A 22,353-nucleotide genomic window follows, 5' to 3' on the forward strand; every position below is an offset into this window, starting at 1 on the left:
ACTGACAGCTTTCAAGTTTTACAAGCACAAAGGCCTGCTAAATCTCTCCTGCAAGGAATAAATAACTTGAACCTTATCGCACCGAAACAGCTGGAGAGAAAAGGCCGGGTAAGATAGGGCAACACAGAATCCATTTTTGTGCCAGCTATACTTCGCCACTTATGCTACCACTGCTGTATTGGTATAAGTTATGAAACACTGAACCCCATCAACTAGGTTAGTGAAGGAAGGTAGAGAGATCAAACTTGACAGCATGGAATTGCTCATTTAAAGCAACAGAAAACAAGGGAAATTAGCACAAAGAAATGTATATATTTTAAGAGGCAAAACCACAGAGACCTGAAAAAAACCTGAAAGTGATTAAAAACTCAGCAGTACTTAGGTTTATCCCCTCCAAATTTTAATTATCAAGGTTTGAGCGCAATACCAGTTGTTTTCTAATCTGTCAAGCTGTTTAGAAGATCGGTTTGAGGAAGAAATGTCAATTTTTCATTCTTTGTTTTGTATCCACCAGTGACTAAATAGCTTGAAACACAGCGACAGAGGCTTTCCGTGCCAAAGCAGGCTTTTGTGTCGTATTGTTCTGGATTTCAAAAGGTGTTTTTCCCTCCTGATAAAATGTTCTCATTGGCCACCTGAGTCGATATTCCAGGTCTGAATAGAAGCAGGAGAAGTGCACTCCTTGTCCTGGCCATTTAATTTAAATCTTCCCAATCGGGGTGCACTTATTTTTGGATAAGGATATTTGTAAAAACTTGTATCCTTCTTCTTCACATAGGTTGGGTGCCATAACACGGAATTAAACTAATCAGCCAAAAGCATTAGCACTTTTTTGGGCCGGAGCTGGTAAATCCACCGCAGTTAGCCCGATTGTTTCAAATAGCTTTTGATTGCACCCTACCCTCTCCTTTATTTACCTCAATACTGCAATTACTGTGATTTTCAATTGCAGGTTTTCTGATTAGCCGAGCAGAAATGTCACAGGCTTTTGTTTCGGGGGTTGGACCACAGGGAGGAGCCAAGATTGTGTTTGTTATCCTCTTGTGGGTAGCTTTGATTCATCTGGAGAAATCAGTTTTTAACCCTGGCTTTTTAGATTGTGGTGCCAAACTGCAATGGTTTGAAGGGCTGTAGCTTGTCCTACTTGGGATGACTGTCAGATTTAGGGATTTAAACAGCCACCCAAGAGCTGTTTTAGGATGCATACTGCAAATGAACAAAAGCAATAGTAAATGTCTCTGTCCGCCGCAAATGTGTCATACAAGAGGAAACATGTTTTGTTGAGTTGTGTGACCTAATGTGGCATGATGTGTAAGGCGGGGAACAACAAATCCATGTGGCAAAAACAATCCTTCAAACCTGATCTCCGAGGGCCTGAGCATTTGTGTTTTTCATTCCACCCGAGCTTTTAATTGTCTAATTATCCAACTGAACCCCTTCCATAGGTCTAACGCTTTAAAGAGACTTAGAAACACGTTCTGGGTCTTGGCCAAGGAGAACTAGATTTCAAAAACAGTCTGGTTTCCGTCTCTTTAAACCACAGTGTTGCTTCCCGTGTCTCAGCTGTTCTCAATATTTGGTGAGGTATGGCGATCTGCACTACTTTGAATAAGACACTGTGCAGCACTTGACATTTAATTTATTCCCCGCGACTACGCGGTGGATGGGCTGGGGAACCTGCTGTGCCCAGCCGGTCTCAGTTAAGCGCCCCCCTCGGAGAGAAGCGACACCGTTCCCCCACCACACTCACCTCGCCTCCTCCTGATTGATGATCATGAACATTTCCCAGGAAGTGTCCTCTGCGATCGCCCCATGGGGTACCAGCAGGCTCACTCCTGAAAGACAGAGACAGAGACAGAGATACGTGGGTAAGCGGGTACACGAGAGAGAGAGTGTGAGAGAGGACAGGAGGGCGGGACTGCGGAGTACAGAAAAAGTATTGAAGTATTCCTTCACCTACAACAACTACTGGTACTTTTATTGCAACTGCATAAACCGTAACTGTAATGAAATGAGATGAGCCAGGGCCAGGTATATTTCCAACAGTACTTAAAGAAATTAGGGAAATTATTTATAGACTGCTAACTAAAATATTCCAAATGACACTTAGAACAGGGGTTGTTCTGGAACTCCTATTAGAACTGGAAGTAGTAACATATGAGAAAGACCTAGGAGTCTACGTGGACTCATCACTTTCTCCATCCAAACAATGTGGGGAAGCAATAAAAAAGGCAAACAAAATGCTAGGGTATATTGTCAAAAGTGTAGAATTGAGAACAAGGGCAGTAATGTTCAGACTGTACAATGCACTAGTTAGAGCTCATCTGGATACTGTGGACAGTTCTGGGCTCCACACTTCAAGAAAGATATCGCTGCTCTAGAGGCAGTTCAGAGGAGAGCAACCAGACTTATTCCAGGTCTGAAGGGAATGTCCTACTGAGAGACTGAGGAACCTGAACCTTTTCACCCTGGAACAGAGGAGACTACGTGGGGACTTGATTCAAGTCTTCAAAATCATGAAGGGCATCGACCACATCAAACCAGAGGAGCTTTAGGATAGGATCCTTGGATCACTTAGTTGTTAATGGACACCAAATGAGCACGATGGGTCGAATGGCTTCCTCTCGTTTGCAAACTTTCTTATGTTCTTATGCGAGTCTCACACGCTTTGTCCAATGTTCAAATAGTTTTGGTAATATAGTGTGCGATAAATATGCACCCTGTGATGAACTTGCATCATGTCCAGAGTCCTGTCCTGGCCATGTGCCCTGTGCCAGGTATATATATGGGTCTTTGCTGGATCCTAAGAGATAAATGGATCCCAAGGGATGAAGTAAGACCAAGAAGATGACCACATAGTAAGTGGGAAGATGAAATCAGAGCTTTGCTGGGGTGACCTGGAAAAGAGACACGCTGTACTTCGCAAAGAAGATGGAAACATCGTGGGGAGGCTGTCATCCAGCAGTGGATCGATAAAGGCTGATGACGATGATAGTGATATATGAAGAGAGACTGAAAGAACGAAATATGCAACACTGCGTACCCAGGCCAGGGGGAGGAAGGGAGAGAGAGCGAAAGAGAGAGAGAGAGAGCGAGAGAGAGAGAGAAAGACAAAGAGAGACGGAGGAAAGAAAATAAATGGTGGCATTTGCTTTCTCCGTCTCAACAGTCACGATGCCCGGAGTGTGTAGAGTTCACGTTTTCTGACTTGACACTCTACCAGTTAGCTTTCATTAAAAAAAACACCTGCTACCCTGACAGGCTTTTATTTGATCTGACAGCGAAGCAGCCCTAGAGGAGCTCTTAAATCATCACTGCACCACAGACTGCAATGCTGCCCCAACCAATTACTCTCCCGGGTGCCAATCCTTTCTGCCAGCTGATAAAAATGCCATGGGGGAGAGGGCTGGGTGTGCGTTTGCGCATGCCTGTTTGTATGCGAGGCAGAGAGCGATAGGCTGAAGACAAGAGGCAGCAGTGTGTGTAGAGCAGAGATGAAGGGGACTTGTAGATTAGGATGAAGGGGACCTGCTTTTGAACCTAAATTCTGCCTGGGCTTTCTATCCCAGAGGGAAGTGTACCCACTCCACATATATTTCATCCTTATTCGTCTATTGCTGTACTATATTTGGAATCTCTTCGCCTTCAAAGTAAAATAAATAAATAAATCTCATCAAAGTTTATTTTATTTGATCTAGGGAGGTTGCATCATTCATCTCTGGACAGTTGGTTGCATGAATTTGAACATCACCACACTGCTCTTATTTTCACTATGTTCGGCTATTGTATCTCCTCACAAAGCGTTCAGAAGTTTATTAAGGGTGAAGAAAAAATATTTTTAAAAAATCCATTGTTGACAGAGGAGGCCCTCAAACTGACCATAAAGAACAATATAGCTGTGAAAAAGCATTGATTCCTTGGTGATTTGTTTGTGCTCACTCAACATTCGTACTATGTGTGTACTTGAACATACGCTGGCGGAGATCAAGCCATAAATAATTATATTTGATTTAAACAAGAAGTGTGTGGTGTGCAGGGACTTCCTAGAGACACCGTCAATCGGTCAAATGCAGAATGGGTTGGCTTAGTTGACACGCACACAAAATCACACAGGGGCGCATGCATGCGAGAAAGAAGTGACGAATTGCTTCATACTAGGAGAGGTTCAATACTGTGTTTCACACCTAGGGCAAATGCAAAAATCTCCATTTTAAATGTCTTTGAAATTGCAGTTTTCTAATTTTACAACTGATTTTTTTTCCTCTCTCATCTGTTTTTAAAAAGAGACGTGATGCTCCATTAAACAGCTAGGATTCTGGGACAAAGTGTGCAATTTCTTATACCTTTCTGTTATTCAATGTCTTACTACATCCTCTGTGATATTTGCAGCCTCATTCTCTGTGAGTGTTTGATCTTAGAACTGAATTTGTTAGTCTACCTAACCTAACTCTTCCAGCAAAAAAAAATGCTTACGGAATGACTAGGAGGTTTATTAAGGAAAGTCATACTGCATAATGGTGTAAGTTAGTCTAAGGCTACAAATATTTTCCACAGTCAGAAATGTATATGTAAATTCAATAAATGCATTATAGCCTGGAATTAATTTGCAGTAAAATCATTTTTCATTTAACTACACATCCTGCCCCACAGCTTCCAAGAGACAAAATTATTCTAAAATGTGTAGAAAGTTTAATAAAAACCGAAATAGCTTGGTTGGATAAGTGTCCACCACCCTTGTAATAGCAATTAGCTCAGGTGTAACCAATCACCTTCAAAATCAAACACCAAGTTAAGTCCTCCACCTGTGTTAAATTGTAGTGATTCACATGATTTCACATGAAATTCAGCAGTTCCTGTAGGTTCCCTCTGCTGGGAGGTTCATTTCAATACAAATACTCAACTATGAGCACCAAGGAGCTTTCAAAAGAATTCCAGGACAAAGTTGTTGAAAGGCACAGATCAGGGGATGGGTAAAAAACAAAACAAAGGCCTTGAATATCTCTTGTAGCACGGTCAAGATTATTAAGAATTAAAAGTGTATGGCACCACCACGTCCCTGCCTAGATCAGGCCGTTCCCTCCAAACTGGATGACCGAATAAGAAGAAGACTGATCAGAGAGGCCACCAAGAGGCCAATGGCAACTTTGCAAGAGCTACAGGCTTTTATGGCAAAGACTGGTCAAAGTGTGCATGTGACAACAATATCCCAGGTCCTCCACAAACCTGGCCTGTATGGCAGGGTGGCAAGAAGGAAACCATTACTCAAGAAAGCCCACCTGAGACTGAAAAGTTTTGTGATCTGCCAAAACTAAAATGGAACTTTTTGGTCTAAATGCAAAGAGTTTGATGCATGATTTGCAGATTGCTGTCCATCAACACTCCCTAAGGAACTTGACGGAGCTTGAACAGTTTTATAAAGAAGAATGGTCAAATATTGCCAAATCTAGGTGTTCAAAGCTTGTACAGATCTATCCCAACTATCTCACAGCTGTAATTGCTGCCAAAGGTGCCTCCACCAAGTATTAACTCAGGGAGGGAGGTGACATCTCCAATTATATTTCAGTTTTGTATTTTTATTAAAATAAAAAAAGGCAGTGACACGGCAAAATGTGAGGGAAAAGTTCAAGGGGGTACCACCTTTCTATATCTAAATGTTTTGTCTAACTTTGTGCAACCCCAATTTGACTCCCAGAAGTTTTCCCAGAAGCTGTTTTCAATAGAATAGTTGGACATAATGGCAGGAAGTAATCTTAGAAGAAGCGGCAATAGTGAAAGCAACAATGGCATGAGTTTCCGAAGAAGAATAAGGAACGGTCCATCTACCGTGAACTCCGAAAGCATTTTCTATTGAAGGAGCTGCTAGACAAATAGCTTCAAATCACTACTGACCCTAAACAGAACCTTGGCAAACTCATGGACTGAATGGATTTACTTTCCTTTGCCCTTTCTTTGTGATAAGAAATCAGACGTGACCCCTCTCTCTGTGCAGGAGCAAAGAGACGAGTGTGAAGCGCAATCCGGCATTCTTCCGAGCTTTTGTCCCTGCGAACGTTTTACCGTGGTATTCAGACAGATTTTCTAAGTGTTTGAGTGGACACTATGTATAACCCAGTTGCTTATTTCCCCCTGCAGTTTGATTTAGTTGGAAAAGTTATTTTTTTAACACTATTTCAAATGTTTTTTATTCCTGCACTACAGCTGTCTAAATCTCTCTCAACTCCACTGTCTTACCTGTATTGGGGACCACTAGCCGACCACCTAGATGCCCGAATATGCCCACAGTTCTGAGTTCGGGTTTAGAGGGCACAGCACAGAGGCTAGGGGTGAGCAGGGTCTTTTTGCGCCCATCCACAGTGTTGTAGTTTCTGCTGAGGCCCCTGGGGAAGGTCTCGGGAAGGGCCTTGACGTGATACTCTGCCCGGTCCGCCACCTCGAGTGACACCATGAATGAACTCTGCACTTTGACCTTGATGTCGGGCAAGGGGTCAAACAGGGAGGACTCGGTCATCAGCTCCTTGTCCATGGTGTCCTGAAAGCAGATCGGTCCACTGTATGTCCGGCTGACGGTCAGGTCCGGCTGCATGGAGGAGTTCAAGAGCAGGGGATTGCCTAGGAGAGAGAGAGAGAGAGGACAACATCACATTCCCATGATGCACCAGGCGAGAGACAACCGAGGCATCGTTTCCTTTTTGGCTGAAATTCAAAAACATAATCCATACTCTGTTTTAAACAAATGACCTTTAAAATGTATTCTCTCCTTCTCAGTAGCATATTAAAAAAGTCTTGGAGAACTTATATAACTCTAATACTACAGGATCACACATCTGTCACTTTTTCATGATTTTGGATTTCATGCTGGGTTTTAAAGTTGCTTTTGCGAGCTGTTTTAATATTTCTATTGTCCCTTCAGTTTTTATTGACAGAAATTGTAACGACTGTGATTTAACATCTTAATCTATAAATGTATCAGAAATGTGCTTTACTATCAATGGATTGAAGTTTAGGAGTAGGTTCCCTCTTGTATTTCTCATTTCGATTGAATCAGTGCCATTTTGGGGACAATTTAGTCTTTGTAGGAACGTTAAAGCTACTTCTTGGAATGCCAGAAACACTGGCCGATGCCGTTTGTCTCGCTTATATCTTTTAGAGAAAAGGCCACAGCATCACGGTGCACTTTTTGCTCCTGTCACAGAGCATCAGTGCCAGCGAAAGACAGGGGCAAGCGATGGTGGAAGAAAGCCAGAACACCACTGACATGATACGAAAACTGCCCGAAGTGAAGCAAAAGCATAAAACCACAAAATCTCTGACTAAAATGTTCAGCGGTTCAATTTCTCTCTTCTTTTTCCATTTTAAGTTAAGATGAATTAAAGTCACCGTCAACTGTAAGGCTTTGGTCATTGTGATGCGTCTGATCTAAAAATAAATAAATAAGAATAAATCTGTCTCTTTTAGATTGGTCACTGGAGACTGGGCTTCTGGGATTCAGTGACCTTTCCATGACTGGAAGGTTGACTGCGGTACCTTCTGGCTGGGACCCAATTCTGGACAGGGGGCCCCAGCTTCAGACGGCAAGTCCTGAGCTGTCACGATTCAGCGCTGCTACACACTGTGTTGTCTGGCAGGGCTGCAATCAAATACCCCGGGATGCCGTTTGCTCGGAAAAGCGCTTGTGTCATAAAATTCTCGTTGCCTGGCTATGGCAGTGAGATATTTGAGGTGGGAGGCTAATGGGCTACAGCACAATTGCTCTGGCTGCACCTGTATTTAGAGTGAACTCATTACTATCCGGGGTTATCTGTAACTATCGACAAGGACAGTTGTTTTTTTTCCCCACTTTATAAAACGATTTCATTTAATGTCTGTAGAACTGACAGAAGGATCACTCTTTTGATCTTGAAAGCAATGTAGTATTGCACCTAATGGTTAAAGAGACTATTTCAACGAACATCAAAGACTGCTGTCTAAACTTTGAAAGATATATTATGGGATATCACAGAGATGGAGTCAAATTGTAAATATATAACTCCGGGCTAAATGAGAACATTACAGCTTTTAAAGTTGACGTTTTCAATGAACCGCTGTTATATAAAAAAGTAATGAAAATGTATCTAGGTTTAAATTCCCACATATAGCCATGATTCTCGAGGGATTCTTTGAAATCCCTCAAAGAATGCGAGTAATGCATTCTTGTCATGCACCAGTGTAGTTAAATTAACAAGAGGGATAAAATATTAGTTTTTCTTAAACTTGACTCAAAAAATAATAATAATACATCTGACACGTATTTTTAAAACGGAAAGTGGAAATGAAAATCCCCGATATAAATAACGAATCGGATGAATCCAGCTTTGAGTTACCTTGAGGGTAGGTTTGGAAATTAGACTTTTGATTAAAAATCACTGGCACATAAGAGATTTTATAGGCACAGCTAATACACACAGACAAGCAAGAGGTCTTAAACATGATTAACTGTCCTGCTAGACACCCTGTCTTACAGAATGAGGTACAGCCAAAAGTGCTTAAGAGAGTTTTTTAAAGAATTTATACCACAGGCGGAAGTATAGATCAGTGTGGCATGATCTTTGAAATGTGAGGCTGAAAAAATGAAGAAACATCAGAACGTATATGGATATTAGACAGCTGTCCTCTCTGTTTTTCAACATTTGTTGCTTGGCAAATGTTTTTTTCACTTACACACACCTACTACTACTATTAACCCAGCCTTAATGATTGTGTTTTGCTGCTTCTCATTTGAGAAAAAAAGAAAAGAAAAGGAGAATAAAGAATTGCCTCACATTTTTAGACCTGAATATGAGGGAATTAAGTGGTAGGGGGGATATATCAGTTGATATAGGGGTTTCAGTGCTTAAAACATCACCATTGTACAACACTAATTTCACTCTGCATCTTTTTCACAGTGAGAACTTGTCATTGTATTTGTCTGGATTGGGTAGTGGCTTTGTAGTCAACTGTATGAGGCATTCTGGGAAATATTACTGTTCTGACCTAGCACAGTCATTTAAATAAACAGGTGTATTAAGTGAGTAATAGACCATTTTATACGGTACCTGTACAATAGAGTATATAACAATAAGCTACATTTCTTATGCATGTTAAAAATATAATGTATGCTACATTTTACTTTTGCTTGTGGATACTTTTACTAGTGAATGCATATTCCTTTGCAAATGGGGAGTCAGGCCTATTCAGTCACTCACACCTGAGTTGAGCTATTATATTCCTGTCGAATGGGCTCATGATTGGACTTGTAGCGGTGTACTGCATGGTGTTAAGACACCCATTCATCCTGGGAAGGGGAATAAAAGCAAGCAGCCAGCGCCAAGGTGTCTACAGGAAGTTGGATTTTTTAGCTGAATCGATGGCAATACAGAAAATGCCGTTTTCGCCCGTTAGGTTCAGTGTCTTTCTAGGCTTTGAGATGAGGAAATGAAAGACTCCGGAGCTTCGCTGGGCCTTAACTTTCAGAATGAGAGGCTGGGTATTACTCTGCAGAGATGGCAATCAGTTTTGCTAACCCAGAATTGTCAGGAAATACTGTGCATGATACAGGGCTGCAGGACACAGGCCTGGCTAGAGTGAATTGCGATCACAGCAGCTATCAGCAGCTTCTTCTATTGGACACTACTGGCATTTACTGTGGACTGTTCTCCACGCTGGTCTGCATGCTCATATGTTATACAGTAGGAGTGCGGTAGAAGTGTGGTATAGGAGGGTTTAATGAGTTATTAATGGCAAACCTTTGATTGACTATCCCGGCAGGGAGGTCCTGGTCATGTTATTGGATTTATCTTGTACTTTTCTGCACTATACTTAGTTTCACTGTGAAAAAAATATAGACACAAAAAAAAAAAAAAAAAATATATATATATATATATATATATATATAGCGATGCTGTGCCACGCAGTGAGGTAAGAAACCACCCCGAACTTACACCCGGGGGAGGTAAATGACCTGGGGGAGCACCTGACCTGCTCCTGCCCAACGACTGGCTCTCCCATCGGTTAAACAGGAAGTGACAGATTTCCTGTAGAGGAGAGGCAGGGATGGCCAGCGCGTGAGAGAGTGAGAAACACAGAAGAATCAACGTTAATGGATTGGATTTATGGGCATTGACACTGCACTTGGATTGCGGACTTTATTTTGCTGCCAGAGTGTATTGTCTTATTGGTCTTTACTAGTGAATGTGCAGAGAGGGATCTGTTTTATGCGTGTCGTTTAGGCTCAAGGGAGCTAGGCGTTTGTATGTCTATTTAGTTTTGAATGCGAGTACTGTGATAATATAATGTCCAGCACTTCCAGTACTCTCCAGGCTGGGCTCAGGAAACAAGGCAGGGTTACCGAGCAAAACTTCTATTTGTTATAGTGTTCAGGTGGTGAAACCAAAACAAGCAAACCAAAATACAACCCTAGATACCCTGGAGTGAACTTCTTTTTAGTCCCTCTCTACAAACATAAAACACTAATTCAAACAAACAAACAAAGACACTAGCAAACAACCCAAAATCAAATCCCCAGTCCAAGCAAAATATCAATTACCATTGTTATGTCTCCTCTGTTTCTCCCTCCCACACAATCTCTCCTGCACCAATCCCCCAGGGCTTCTGGGGAATGCAGTGCCCTTCTGGGCTGCCATTTTGTGCTGCAAGCCAGACTGAGCAACAATATGTATCCTCTTCAACCTTTGCACAGTATTTATTTGTATAGTTTGGTCCTGCATGCCAATCACCCTTGAAAAAGGCAGCAAGTAAATCCATATATACATACATGAACAATTCAGTGAATAAATGCATACACAAGGAAATAAGAAGATAAAGGAGTAGTGCAAGAAGGGTGAGAAGGAGAAGAAAAATTTGAATCTGAAGATGCAGGAAGAAATGGAGGAGGAGGAGGAGCAGGAGACAAAGAGGAACAAGATGTTCACCTTGTCTGGCGGTCTTGAAGTTGAAGGACTGGAACCCCCCAGTGAGCGCGGAGGAGTCGATGACATCCACCCCGTACTCACTCTGGCTTTTCCGGTACAGAGTGACCGCCACCACCAGGACGGCCACAGCGATGACCCCCGCGGCCAACCCAGAGTAAAGCGCCACGTCGCTGGTGCCGTCCATACCTGAAAAACCGAGAGACGGCCACTGAAGAGAGTCTTTAAAGCAAAGTCTCTTACATCTGCCATCACCAACTGCGTAGAGCAGAAGCATTCAACCTCTGATGAATTAAAATCACTGTCTTTTTACCACTAGGCAGTGTAAAACCCTTCAAATTGAAAAAGTAAAATGCTTTGATATTTTTCCTGTACTGTTTTGCTTGAATGGGCCCATCCAACTCCCAAAGAGAAGTTCTGCCGCAAGTTTGAATCCAAGTTCTGATCAAATACCCAAATGAACCTCATACAAAAGGTATAGTTACGCTATCAAGGAAAACAAAATAGAACAAAGAGCTGGAGAAGCTAAGTAGGGGTTCTGCGAGATGTACACAGCATAGCATGTCCTTTGAATTATTCAAATGTGTGATAGTAATAAAATCCCTATAAAAACCACTCGGTCCGACGTGATTGTCACATCTCGAGAGCAGCTGCCTACGCGGAGAAAGTCTGACTCGCGCCGACGTCTCTGCAACACAGTTGTCTTTGCTCATAAGCAATCATTAGCAGGCGATTCCTCCTACTGCGGTTACACAATGTCCTCGGGGGAAAACACTTTTCTTGTGCAGTAATGTAAACCACAGAAAACACGACTTGAAACTCTAAAATAGAAGCTGAGATACATAAATTAATGACATGGAAGAGGAACGCCTCGGCCGCGCACTTTTTCACAGCTGGTTTCTTTTTGGCGAGGAAACTGGCGCCTCTTAGGCAGCTCGGGATCGTGCCAAATGGCCACTGTGTTAAATTACGCATCAGCACCTATCCCATCCTCAGTACCTGGACAGTCAGAGGAAGCAGATTGGTGTTCTAGTCACTCTTGGCGGGGCCGTGGAGAAGAAGGTCAATAAAACATCTAGCAGTTGCTCCATTAGTTGATTCCTTTACTGTTCCATTATTTATAACAAGTAATTAAAGGGGCATTTCATGGCGAGCAAGGCCAAACCTGAAAGATTCAAGTTTCCTTGTGATGACCCCTCTGTGTGTGATCCATTACCTTCTGGATGGGGTCTGGAGGGAGGGTGGGCAACTAAGCACAGAGGCAAAGACTGTTGTATACTCCCTTCTTTTGACCTTGAATCTCCTCAATTTAACCACCAATTGTGTACAAAACAACTTGCCAAGCTTCCAAGGGCAACAAATTCCCACACTTGGATATAGTGGCGGTAGACCAATAGATAGCACTCTTCCCCCTGAATCAGAAATGAATCTGTGTCCAATTAATGTTATGAAGGCGAGGGTGATGCCACTCTAACAGTCTTATGGACACAATAAAAGCAGGGGAAAAATAAAGAAACAAATAAATAAATATGGGGGGGGGGCTCTGGGAACTCACAGGTAATACATTTTGACCAACAGCTTCCTGTCAGATTGCCAACAAAAAAGAAAAGTAATCGATTCTGTTCCGAATTCCCTCCCTCATCTCCTGCCAGCTCGAAAAAACAAAATAAATTCAGAACAAGCAAAAAGATTACTATTGATTATTCGTGGTGGCAGGAAGGGAGAGTGCCAGGCAGTTTCAGGCCAGACGTTTGAGACAGACGGAAAAATACAGCTACCTCTCACCCTTCAAGTGGATATCTAATTTGTAGTTAAATATTTAAAATAGTTCCGGTGAGATATTTGCTCTGACAGGCTCATAGGCAACACAACGCATTACAGACACAGCTTTATGTCTAAGAACATCATAATATCACCCCACTCATTAGCTTAGCGACTCCTACATCATCCGCCGGATATTCCTACGTTAATGATGGCTCGGATTCATATGCACAATAATTATAATGTTAATCGGTCGCTAGCCAGGCGCTCTTATCCAAAGTGATTTAAGACTCACAGCAGCTAAGACTTCCTAGGATGTCATTCGGCTGCCGTGTCACCGAAAACAGAAACATTTAATTTGCTTCGAATCTGTAATCTCCCCGTAACGAGCCCTTTCACTTTGAACCACCCAGCTTCCAGATGATAATACTTAGGTAATAACAGGAAGCTTCTCTCAATAATTAATGCAACTCGTTATCCTGAACGCGTACACACTTCCCTTGTCGTGTGGATTTGTGCTACCTGGGCTGCAGCCTCACACTGGCATAACGTTGTCTTTGAGGGTAGACTCCCCCTGGTTCGTAGTTTGTTTGTTTTGGTCCCTACAGATGAGGCCCAATCAGTCAACGCCTGCAAATCAGCCTCGTCTCCATTAGACCGCAGGTAGCATATCTCCCCCGGTGATCGGTAGCTTGCTTGCATTTCGAGTGCTCCACGCGCGGCTCAATCGATGTTTTGTGTTTATTACACGTCTGCCGTGCGCGCACTCATTAGAAGCATGTTTGATGCTAATGAAGTTTCTCCAAATGACTGTGATTATATTCGGCTTAGCACCTGACGGCAGTTTCAAAGGTGCAGGGGCTAGAAATGAAGCCTCATAAATTCCACCGGGAATATTTCCCACGTATAATTGATTAAATTAGCTCATTTGCAATAATTACACTCCATTAATTCCTTCTGCACAGCACATGTTCTGTTGACGATACTATAAGCTTTTGACGGCGGGCGTCAAGATCCTCCAACTCTCTCTCTGAGAGACATGGCGGTTTGGCAGAAAATAAAACATTAATTTTGCTGGAGAAAACTTTTCCCCAGATGGCCTGTTTGGGTCAGCGTAAACAGTAGCACAAACTCTAAGACCACAATGCACTGCTCTCTGTCTGAGACAAGTCAGCCATGTTGTACTGATTGTGTCTGGAAGAAGCTGCTACGTCAATACTTTAGGTAGCTTTTTCAAAGTTTAAAGACTGTGACTTTATTTATTTATATATATATATATATATATATATACACACACACACACACACACACACATCATGGGGGTGTGGTAATGACATGTGCACACCCCTTTCACAGCCTAGACAATGACCCAATATGGTAATTACACCAGTTTCAGGGTCTGTCTGAATGGGGATTTACAGCTAAGCACTGACAATCAACAGGCACTTTCCCTGTTTTCAGGTGTGCGGAGGAAAGCCAATTGATGTAAGTGAAGTGAAAAGGTCAGATATATATATATATAAATAAGTAAAGGACAACTTACTTTGAGGTTTCACGTCGTGTAGTAGCTTTCGATCTGGAAGAGAGAAGGACAGAGAGAGAGAGAGAAAGAGAGAAAAGGTAATTTTAAACCTATTGCTGTGTCAGTAACCCAAGGCATTGCAAATTATTATTTGACAGTGCCAGGGTGTTTTTAGAGGAGAGCCCTGCAAAATGCATTTCAGATCATGTTTTTTTAACGACGCATTGACGTATTGGTTTAGGAAGCCGGAATGTGTCGATCTTAAAAAAAGAAAAGAAAAGAAAACAACACGCACAGATATAATTGGTTTCTCTCTTATCAGCAGAGGTGCGACTGGGTAAAATGGCTGCATGAAAAAAGGAGGCAGAAGGAAAAAAAGAAAGATATTCCTTTCAGTTGTAATTATAAACCAAGTTGTCAATATCCCCAGGCTTTATGTGTTTGGGAGATAAAAAACAATGTTGTTTCCTGATTGCTTGCTACCTAACCAGCCAGCACAAATGCCTGCTTATACAGCAATTGACATGCATTTATCTCCAGCGCCCAAAGTCAAAGTCACCCCTTGGCTGTCACTTACACACAAGACCTGATTATCAATTCCCTGTCATCTTCCTCCAGGTCATAAACTTAATAGGATGCCGCTGAACTTCTAACCTCGGAAATAGAGGCCATGTCCCAGTCTCAACAACCTCGACGTGGGTCGGAATAAATGCCAAGAGTCAGACGCGAACGCCATCCGTTTTCAGAGCAAATTGAAAAAAAAAACAATACAAAAAATTAAAAAATGCTTTACATTAAGAGCCAAAGCTTTTTATTTTTATCGCCATGCTGGAAAATACCTTTTATCCCTTGGCACAAAGGCAGGCCAAAATTTGCAATCCTAAATAACAAAGCATTTTTTTTTTCCTTTTTCAATTTCTCTTTCATCCAAAAAACAAATGCACATAAAGATCCCAGACAGCTCCAGACAGCCACAAAACGTTTGTACGGCTCCCAGTAGGACAAGCTGTGTGTCTCTGAGGGCCCCAGGGATAGTGTACCGAGAAGGAAACTCACTCTGAGTGCACAGTCCCTCCGTGCAGTTTTCTGTCTCCTGCCCGGGCCCCTCACACACTTTGCCGCCGTGTCGGGGTGAGGGGGACGTGCAATCCCGCCTGCGTTGGCGCTCACACTCCGCGCTGCACACCGACCACTCGCTCCACGCGTCCCAGCCCCCGTCCACTGCGTACGACACGAGAAGCAGAGGGAAAAATAATGACTACCCTCAAGAGATTTTATGGCAATGGGCTTATCTAATCTGGGAAAGAGACTGCATGCTATTCAATTAATTATAAATAACCAAAATCAAGGTGTTTGAGACATCTGCCCATGTCTTAAAGGCAACACACTGGAGAGAGAATGACAGTGTCAGTCTTTCCTAGCCAGTGTGCCACCACCGTTGAAAACGTTGTGGCCCCAGTTAAGTGACTCCGCCCATCAAGGCCAAGCTCAATCAAGGTTTCAGTGAGAGTACGTTTTTTGGTTTCAAGTTTGTAATGGTGTGGGCGGGCCGTACAGAGTTTCACGTTAAGTAGGTGTGCCTCAGACATGAAAAGGTTTTGAGAGACGCCACGTAGTGCCGTGCTGCCCCATCTCAAAGCCAACGGTTGTGCCACGGCAAACTCAGAATAAGAGACCGCCCGGCACAGGTTCCCAGCCGGGCAATTCTCCGCCAGAATGCGCTAGAACTGTGTTCGGGTCATTCAAGGTTCCCTCGCGACTCATTTAAATGCAAATTTTATGTTTGCAGTCTTCAGGAAGGGGAGAGGCCCCAGCAAAGTGCTTTCAAAGATCCTTCTCACCCCCCACAACACATACACTTTATATATTATTTGAACTGTCGTAATATGATATGCATAACCCCAATGATTTATTTTGGTGGTAAAAGCATAATTTCTTTCGTTGTGCAGCTGGTTCCAGCAGCTTATGTAGATTATGGATCATTGTGATAATGCACTGGGCTCTGGCACTTTTAAGCATCCCTCAAAGCTTTATGGCTTTGTGTGTAAGATGTCTTGTAATGGCCCTCCCTTTATTAGCACCACTGATAGCAACAACAGATTACGGTAGGAGCTATTACTGGGGAAAGAAAAAGGTGTGTAAAATAGTGAAATATAAAGTGTAAAAAACACGTATTTTTCCTTAAGAAAAGCAGTAACAATCACAACACCTAAACCGACCAAAGTAATTGGTCTCCCACCATCTTTGAAACCGTGAATTACAAGTTGAGACAGAACAAAACTCTTTTGGTAGAAGACAACAAAAACAAACAAACACAGAGAGGAGCCTTTATCTAAAACCAGGGAAACAAACAAATAAGAAACACCCCATCCGTTCCTGTGGTAATACAGGCCTTCATAAAAGCTCGACACGCACCCGGTGCCAGAAGTAATTAACGTGTGCAGTGGAAAGCAATTATAATTTTGGCTGTGTTAGCCAGTATTGTTTTGAAAGGGACAGGAGTGCTCCTCTGTGGATGTAAGGACGGGGATGCCTGGAAGTTGAGGCCACAGTGATATAATTCATTTACTGGCATCGTCTGCCCCCTTTGTGTAGTACAATGCCATAATCATACACAGTGCAGTTCCACCATCCATTTCACAGGCTACTTTGTGAGATTGGTTTAAAATAATCCCTCATGATAGAAAGTTTGCTACGAGCCAGTATGTTCTGTTAGAATGCAGGAGGATATGTTCTTGCCCTCTCATAATAAGAAAAAACTGAACTGTTTAGGTGATTTGATATCTTAAATTTGCCCCACATGTAAAGGAGGGCCAATGAACGGGCCCTAACACGTGAGATGAGCTCTCTCCACGGTTTGCAAACGCCAAGACTACCTGGGATCTGTTGCTCTGCGGTGACGGACATCCGGGCCTCACCTGGGCAAACTGTGTTGCAGGTGATCTTCTGCATTGACATGCCCTCGCAGAAGGCCCCCCCGTTCAAGGGCGCCGGGTTGGTGCAGGTGCGGGAGCGTTTCTGAACCCCCCGGCCGCAGCGCACGTTGCAGGCTGACCACTCTGTCCACAGAGACCAGCCGCCATTCACTGCGGAGAGGAACACAGACTGATCTCACAATACATTTCCCTGTCAGGGCCACCCACCTAGGAAAGAGGTGGCCACAGTCTCGGTTTTTGTTCCGCTTGCCGTGTCTTCTCATTGTTTCCACTCAGAACAGTGGTTCCCAAACATGTTCTCACTGTAGCCCGGCAATCTGTGGTGTTAAAATATGGCGGACCACCACAGTGCGAACCCTTGCACTGAAACAAACTTCTGAATAAAAATGCAATACTAATACAGAACTCTTGAAGCATATATCATTGGTTTTCAATCAATATTTCGATGGTTTTCTTAATTTGGAATTTAGATTAACGTGTACTGACTGCCAACGGCCCGTGGACTGGTGCTTGAGAACCATCGACCCAGAACATTTTACTGTTTAACTGAACCGATCATTGCTTTCACACCTTTTGGAGTTCAGGATGACTGTCACGAACATAAGATATGTGCATTCATCACACATTTACAATCCGTGTCCCCACCTTGGCTGAACCTGTTGTAGGAAAATATTTAGCAAAGTGTGGCATTATTCCCCCCCGAGGCGTTTGTCTTGCCTATTTATCTAAGTGAAGCTGGTTGATTTTTGAAGATTTTTTTTTTTTTGCTCATTCAAATCTGAACGCATCCGTTTTGGATTACTGCCTACAGAGATGGAAAAACCCTGCTTTTCATTTTGCGGCCGGGGGAAGCTTAATGGGAGAATTTTAGTTGGAGCTGTGAAAATTCAATTATTTTGCTTTATATCAATTTCACGGCGAAAACCGAGATGCCTCCCTGGGATTCCTGACAGACAGTCCCTAGGCAGAGCTCGGCTGACATGCAGTGATATCCTTTTCTCAATAAAGACTGACTTGATAGGCAGATGCTGCACTGCACATGATGGGATTGCGCCGCGTCCTTTACTTTACAGCAAGTGTGGTAAAGGCCTTGTAAAACACAAACCAAATCAGCTGTAAAATTACACTACAGCTTGTCTGTCATTCTACCGCACTCTTATTGTGGGTCTGCCTCCTAAACATACTGATCACCTGATCACGCAAGCCTTTGATAAATTGGAAGCAATTCATTTTGATGAACCATGAACCATCATTTGCCAGAAAAAAAGAAAATATATTGTATGAACAAAGAGCCCACGACTCTGTGAGAGTGTTTTATATTATTACATTCACAGATTATTATTTGACTGTAGCACAAAGCAAACTCCACTGGATTTGTTCACGTTTCCAGCACAATAAGCCACAGAGGAAATATAGCATTTGTAGGCACATTTGATTAAATGTCTTATTATGGGCCAAAAACTACATTTACAGCATCTTCCATTCCCTTTCTTCTTGAATAATAAAACAACTTCCAAACAACAACTCATTTACGCCTTGCTCTGCTGGCTCCAATTACTTTGACTGATTTTACACGTTCGGAACAACCAATTTTTACGTGACATTACCCTTGAAAAAACAAATCCTCAATTATTTTTGGAGATTTGAAAATACAAATAAGTGCTAGTGCCAGGAGCAGTCACACAAGAAGAGCAGTTTGCGTCAAAAGCTTTGCAACGGATGTTGGATTGACTTGATGATTTTACAGGTATTTTTATTCGCCCCACTGGAAAGCATTGGTGGGATTTCAACGTCATTGGAGCCTAGATGGTTGCTGAAGGTAGAAGTCCTCAGTCAGGTGAAGGACCTCAGCAGGCCTTACCATAGACCACCACAGTGGCTGTTGAACTCCGTCTCTTGGCCACGATGTTGCTAGCCAGGCAAGTATAGTTCCCCGAGTCCGAGAGCCTAGCCTGGTTAATGATGAGATTGTGGTCAGCTCTGGTATCAATGTTATCGTCATTTAGCGAGCTCACCGGCTCCTCGTTCTTCAGCCATTCCACCTGCCAAGAGACCAAACATTAAGACCATTGTGTCCATCAATCCATATCTATAAACCATAACTCATAACATGTCACCCCCCACCTGACTATTAAAACTGTTATGAAATAAAATACAGTGTTGTTAGAGTGTTATCCTCTTCCTGTGCTAGTTTAGGACTTCATATGGGTGGCTGAGATGTTTTTTGTCCTTTCCCTTAATATGAGGGGACACAAATGGAAATTGGGAGACACTTCTTCACACAGAGAGTCATCACAATCTTGTAACTCGCCCTGGACAAGGGGTGTCTGCCAAGAAATAACTAACAATAATAATAATAATAATAATAATAATAATAATAATAATAATAATAATAATAATAATAATCTGGAACAAACTCCCCAGCGATGTGGTTGAAGCCAACAATTTGGGAACATAAAAAAAGAATTGGATCACTTAGTTATTAATGGACACCAAATGATCATGATGGGTCGAATGGCCTCCTCTCATTTGTAAACTTTCTTATGTTCTTACGACAATCACCAGATTGGCTGGTTCATCTATTTGACTGGATCAGAAAATGCCTGAAGTCATTTATTTTGCAGCCTCTTTATGTGTATATCGAGTCTTTTCAAACAATCAGCTTATTCTGTATTTGTTCAGTCATTATTCATGCAGGCTTTGCATTGTCCCCAAGTGCTGGATTCAGGAGTACACATTCAATGCACATTTTTCTATAGTTTAGTGTCAATAATTTGGCTGATTAAGTCTGATTTCCTGCAAACATTCAGGTGAGCCTCCAGGGGGATCTCCACTCTATATAAATAAATACATGCTCAGATTTTCCGCTTCAGTCATAATCTTATGAGAACTGCCTTGGGATTAAACGCATTTGAATTGTTGCTCTCATAAAGATCTACGACTTTGGTTGATGTTGACAGAGACCGATGACTCTGACAGTTCAACCATTTTACCTTGAAGTAATTTCAAGATCGCTCCGGGAGAAAGGGATTGGGTAGGTCACTCCAGTGTATTGAGTGGCTTTAAAAGGTATCTTACACCTGACTTCACCTCCCTTTACAAGAGAATGTGATGCAATTCTCCTTTAGCAAATTCTTATCTGCTTTCTTTGCACCTGTTTTTTACTCGCAGTACTGGATATTTGCTACCTGAAAACCGACTTGTATTGATAAATGCTCGCAGGTATGGTCTGACCTTTCTCATGTAAAATATCGATCTCTGAGGTTGAAGATTGGAGAAGGCCATCAAAATATCCCGTCAGCAGCTCAGACATTGAAAATGTTTTGGAGTGTCCAACGATGTAAAAATCAAGCAGCTACTTTAACATCTAATGGTTTAAGCTGCCTGTCACAGAACATGCATAGATCTTCCGTAATGGCAGTCAGATGGTGTATCTTAAAGCTGTATTCCCCCCCCACCCCATCTGAGAGGCCACAATTACCAGACGGCACAATTAGCCTCTACTTTTCGCCAACCGAAACCTGCTCTGCATTCCAATGTGGACATTAAGCCCTGCTGAAGGCTAATAACGAGAGGATCCATAGTGGAAATGGAAGGACAGATACAAATTAGCCCCAATAAGTATGCACGGGGACAGCGGGAATGAATTTGCCTAATTGGCACATTTGTTTCAATTACACTCAGCCATCAGCCGCGGCGCTGACAGACAGCGCTCACCAAAACCGGGTCTGCTAATTTCATCACCGTCCACTTACAAGCAATCAGAGGCGCCGACTGCAACCCTGTTTACCTCGCCTCTGAATTTTATCCACCTGGTTGACTCATATCATGTCAATTGCCAATTCCAATGCTTATATGCATAAAAAAGAAGGGGAAAAAAACACTGTGTAGCCATGCTTCATTTGCATCAGTCCACAACTTCCAAAGGAGAATTTGTTGTGATTTAGATCTTGGCGGTGGAAATTAAAACCAAATCAAAGCGAAGCAGGATTTCTGGGGTACATATCAATGAACTTAACCTGTAGATCTTGTTGATATTTTCCTGCTTCACACACAACTGGGAGCAGTGGCCTATGTGACTTTTCTCACAAAGCCATTTAGAATTATTGTAGGGAGCAGGCCATATGCTGTATTATATATCATCTACCTCATGATTGGAGCTCCGCAGAGAAAAACACATTTTTTCTGTTTCTACTGGTTTCAGACATGAACAGCACACATTGGAAAACACTGATCATTCAGAACTATCACTTTCATTTCATTTTCAGCATGGGATCATTTTTGTATTATTTAACGTAGGTATAGATTTCTCAAATAGAGTACTTTTTGGGGAGTGGTGGGGAGGCTCTGGTCCTGGAGACCTGCAATGTCTACTTGGTTTTGTTGCACCTCAATTCTCCTTTATGTCATTGAAGCACCAGCTGGACCAGGGTGCTTCACCACGGTTTTAAGGTAGACAGAACAGAACAGACAGAAGTGTCGTGACCTCAAACTCAGATGTCAACTGGCTGTCAGTTTTTATTTGAACACAAACCCAATCCACATTCCCCACCCACCGCCACTTTAATTTTAAGGCCTGGTTTGGTTAATTGACTGCTCAAACCCCAAGGTGTCATTTCATCAATGCAATTATCAGGATTAATTGGCTTTGGCAAAGTCACCGAGGCCGCACTGTCACTAAACCAAAGCGCGCACACTCTCACACACAGCTCAATTTGGGACATTTCTCTCGCCACCCAACATGACAAAGAAATAAGGCTGCATTTTGATTTGCAGACACAGTAATTGAGTACTGGGACAGTCCCTCAAAACCAGGCCAAAGAAAAATGCCACATGCAGCCAATTTTAAAGCAGATTCCTCAGTCTGCCCTGGACTGTAATGCCCTGTTGGGGAATAAAAACCTACAAACAAAACCAGAAAAACAACAACTTATGATTGGCACAGTTCTGCTCTAGAGGTTAATAAGAGAAGAGAACGCAACTCGGGTCTTCTCGCCTGCACGCCTCCCCGCTGCTTCCAAAATGCCACTCTCCTCCCTGGAGTCATGAGGCGCTGATTTGCTATTCCGCCCTGCTCCCCTGTTATCTGCCGTTTAAAATGGAATTCATTGTGCTTGGGCTGGAAATGTAATTGCCTGGCTTTATAACGAAGCTCATCATTTGCTCTCTTGGAGGCCTTCCCTACTGAGAA

At 42.6% G+C, this 22,353-nt stretch overlaps 1 protein-coding gene across 1 annotated transcript in view; it reads right to left on the minus strand.

The window, feature by feature from the left end:
* The window catches only part of unc5db (unc-5 netrin receptor Db), a 193,705-nt gene that overhangs the window by 17,935 nt on the left and 153,417 nt on the right, over window positions 1-22,353 (minus strand). Inside the window, exons 5-11 of the mRNA XM_066712584.1 lie at window positions 19,024-19,204; window positions 17,145-17,312; window positions 15,283-15,447; window positions 14,248-14,280; window positions 10,947-11,132; window positions 6,232-6,609; window positions 1,751-1,835 (exon numbers count right to left, since the gene is read on the minus strand). Coding sequence (XP_066568681.1) covers window positions 1,751-1,835; window positions 6,232-6,609; window positions 10,947-11,132; window positions 14,248-14,280; window positions 15,283-15,447; window positions 17,145-17,312; window positions 19,024-19,204 — 1,196 coding nt within the window. The remainder of the gene's footprint in view (window positions 1-1,750; window positions 1,836-6,231; window positions 6,610-10,946; window positions 11,133-14,247; window positions 14,281-15,282; window positions 15,448-17,144; window positions 17,313-19,023; window positions 19,205-22,353) is intronic.

This window comes from Amia ocellicauda, chromosome 9 (assembly GCF_036373705.1).
Source record: "Amia ocellicauda isolate fAmiCal2 chromosome 9, fAmiCal2.hap1, whole genome shotgun sequence".
Classification (NCBI taxonomy): domain Eukaryota; kingdom Metazoa; phylum Chordata; class Actinopteri; order Amiiformes; family Amiidae; genus Amia; species Amia ocellicauda.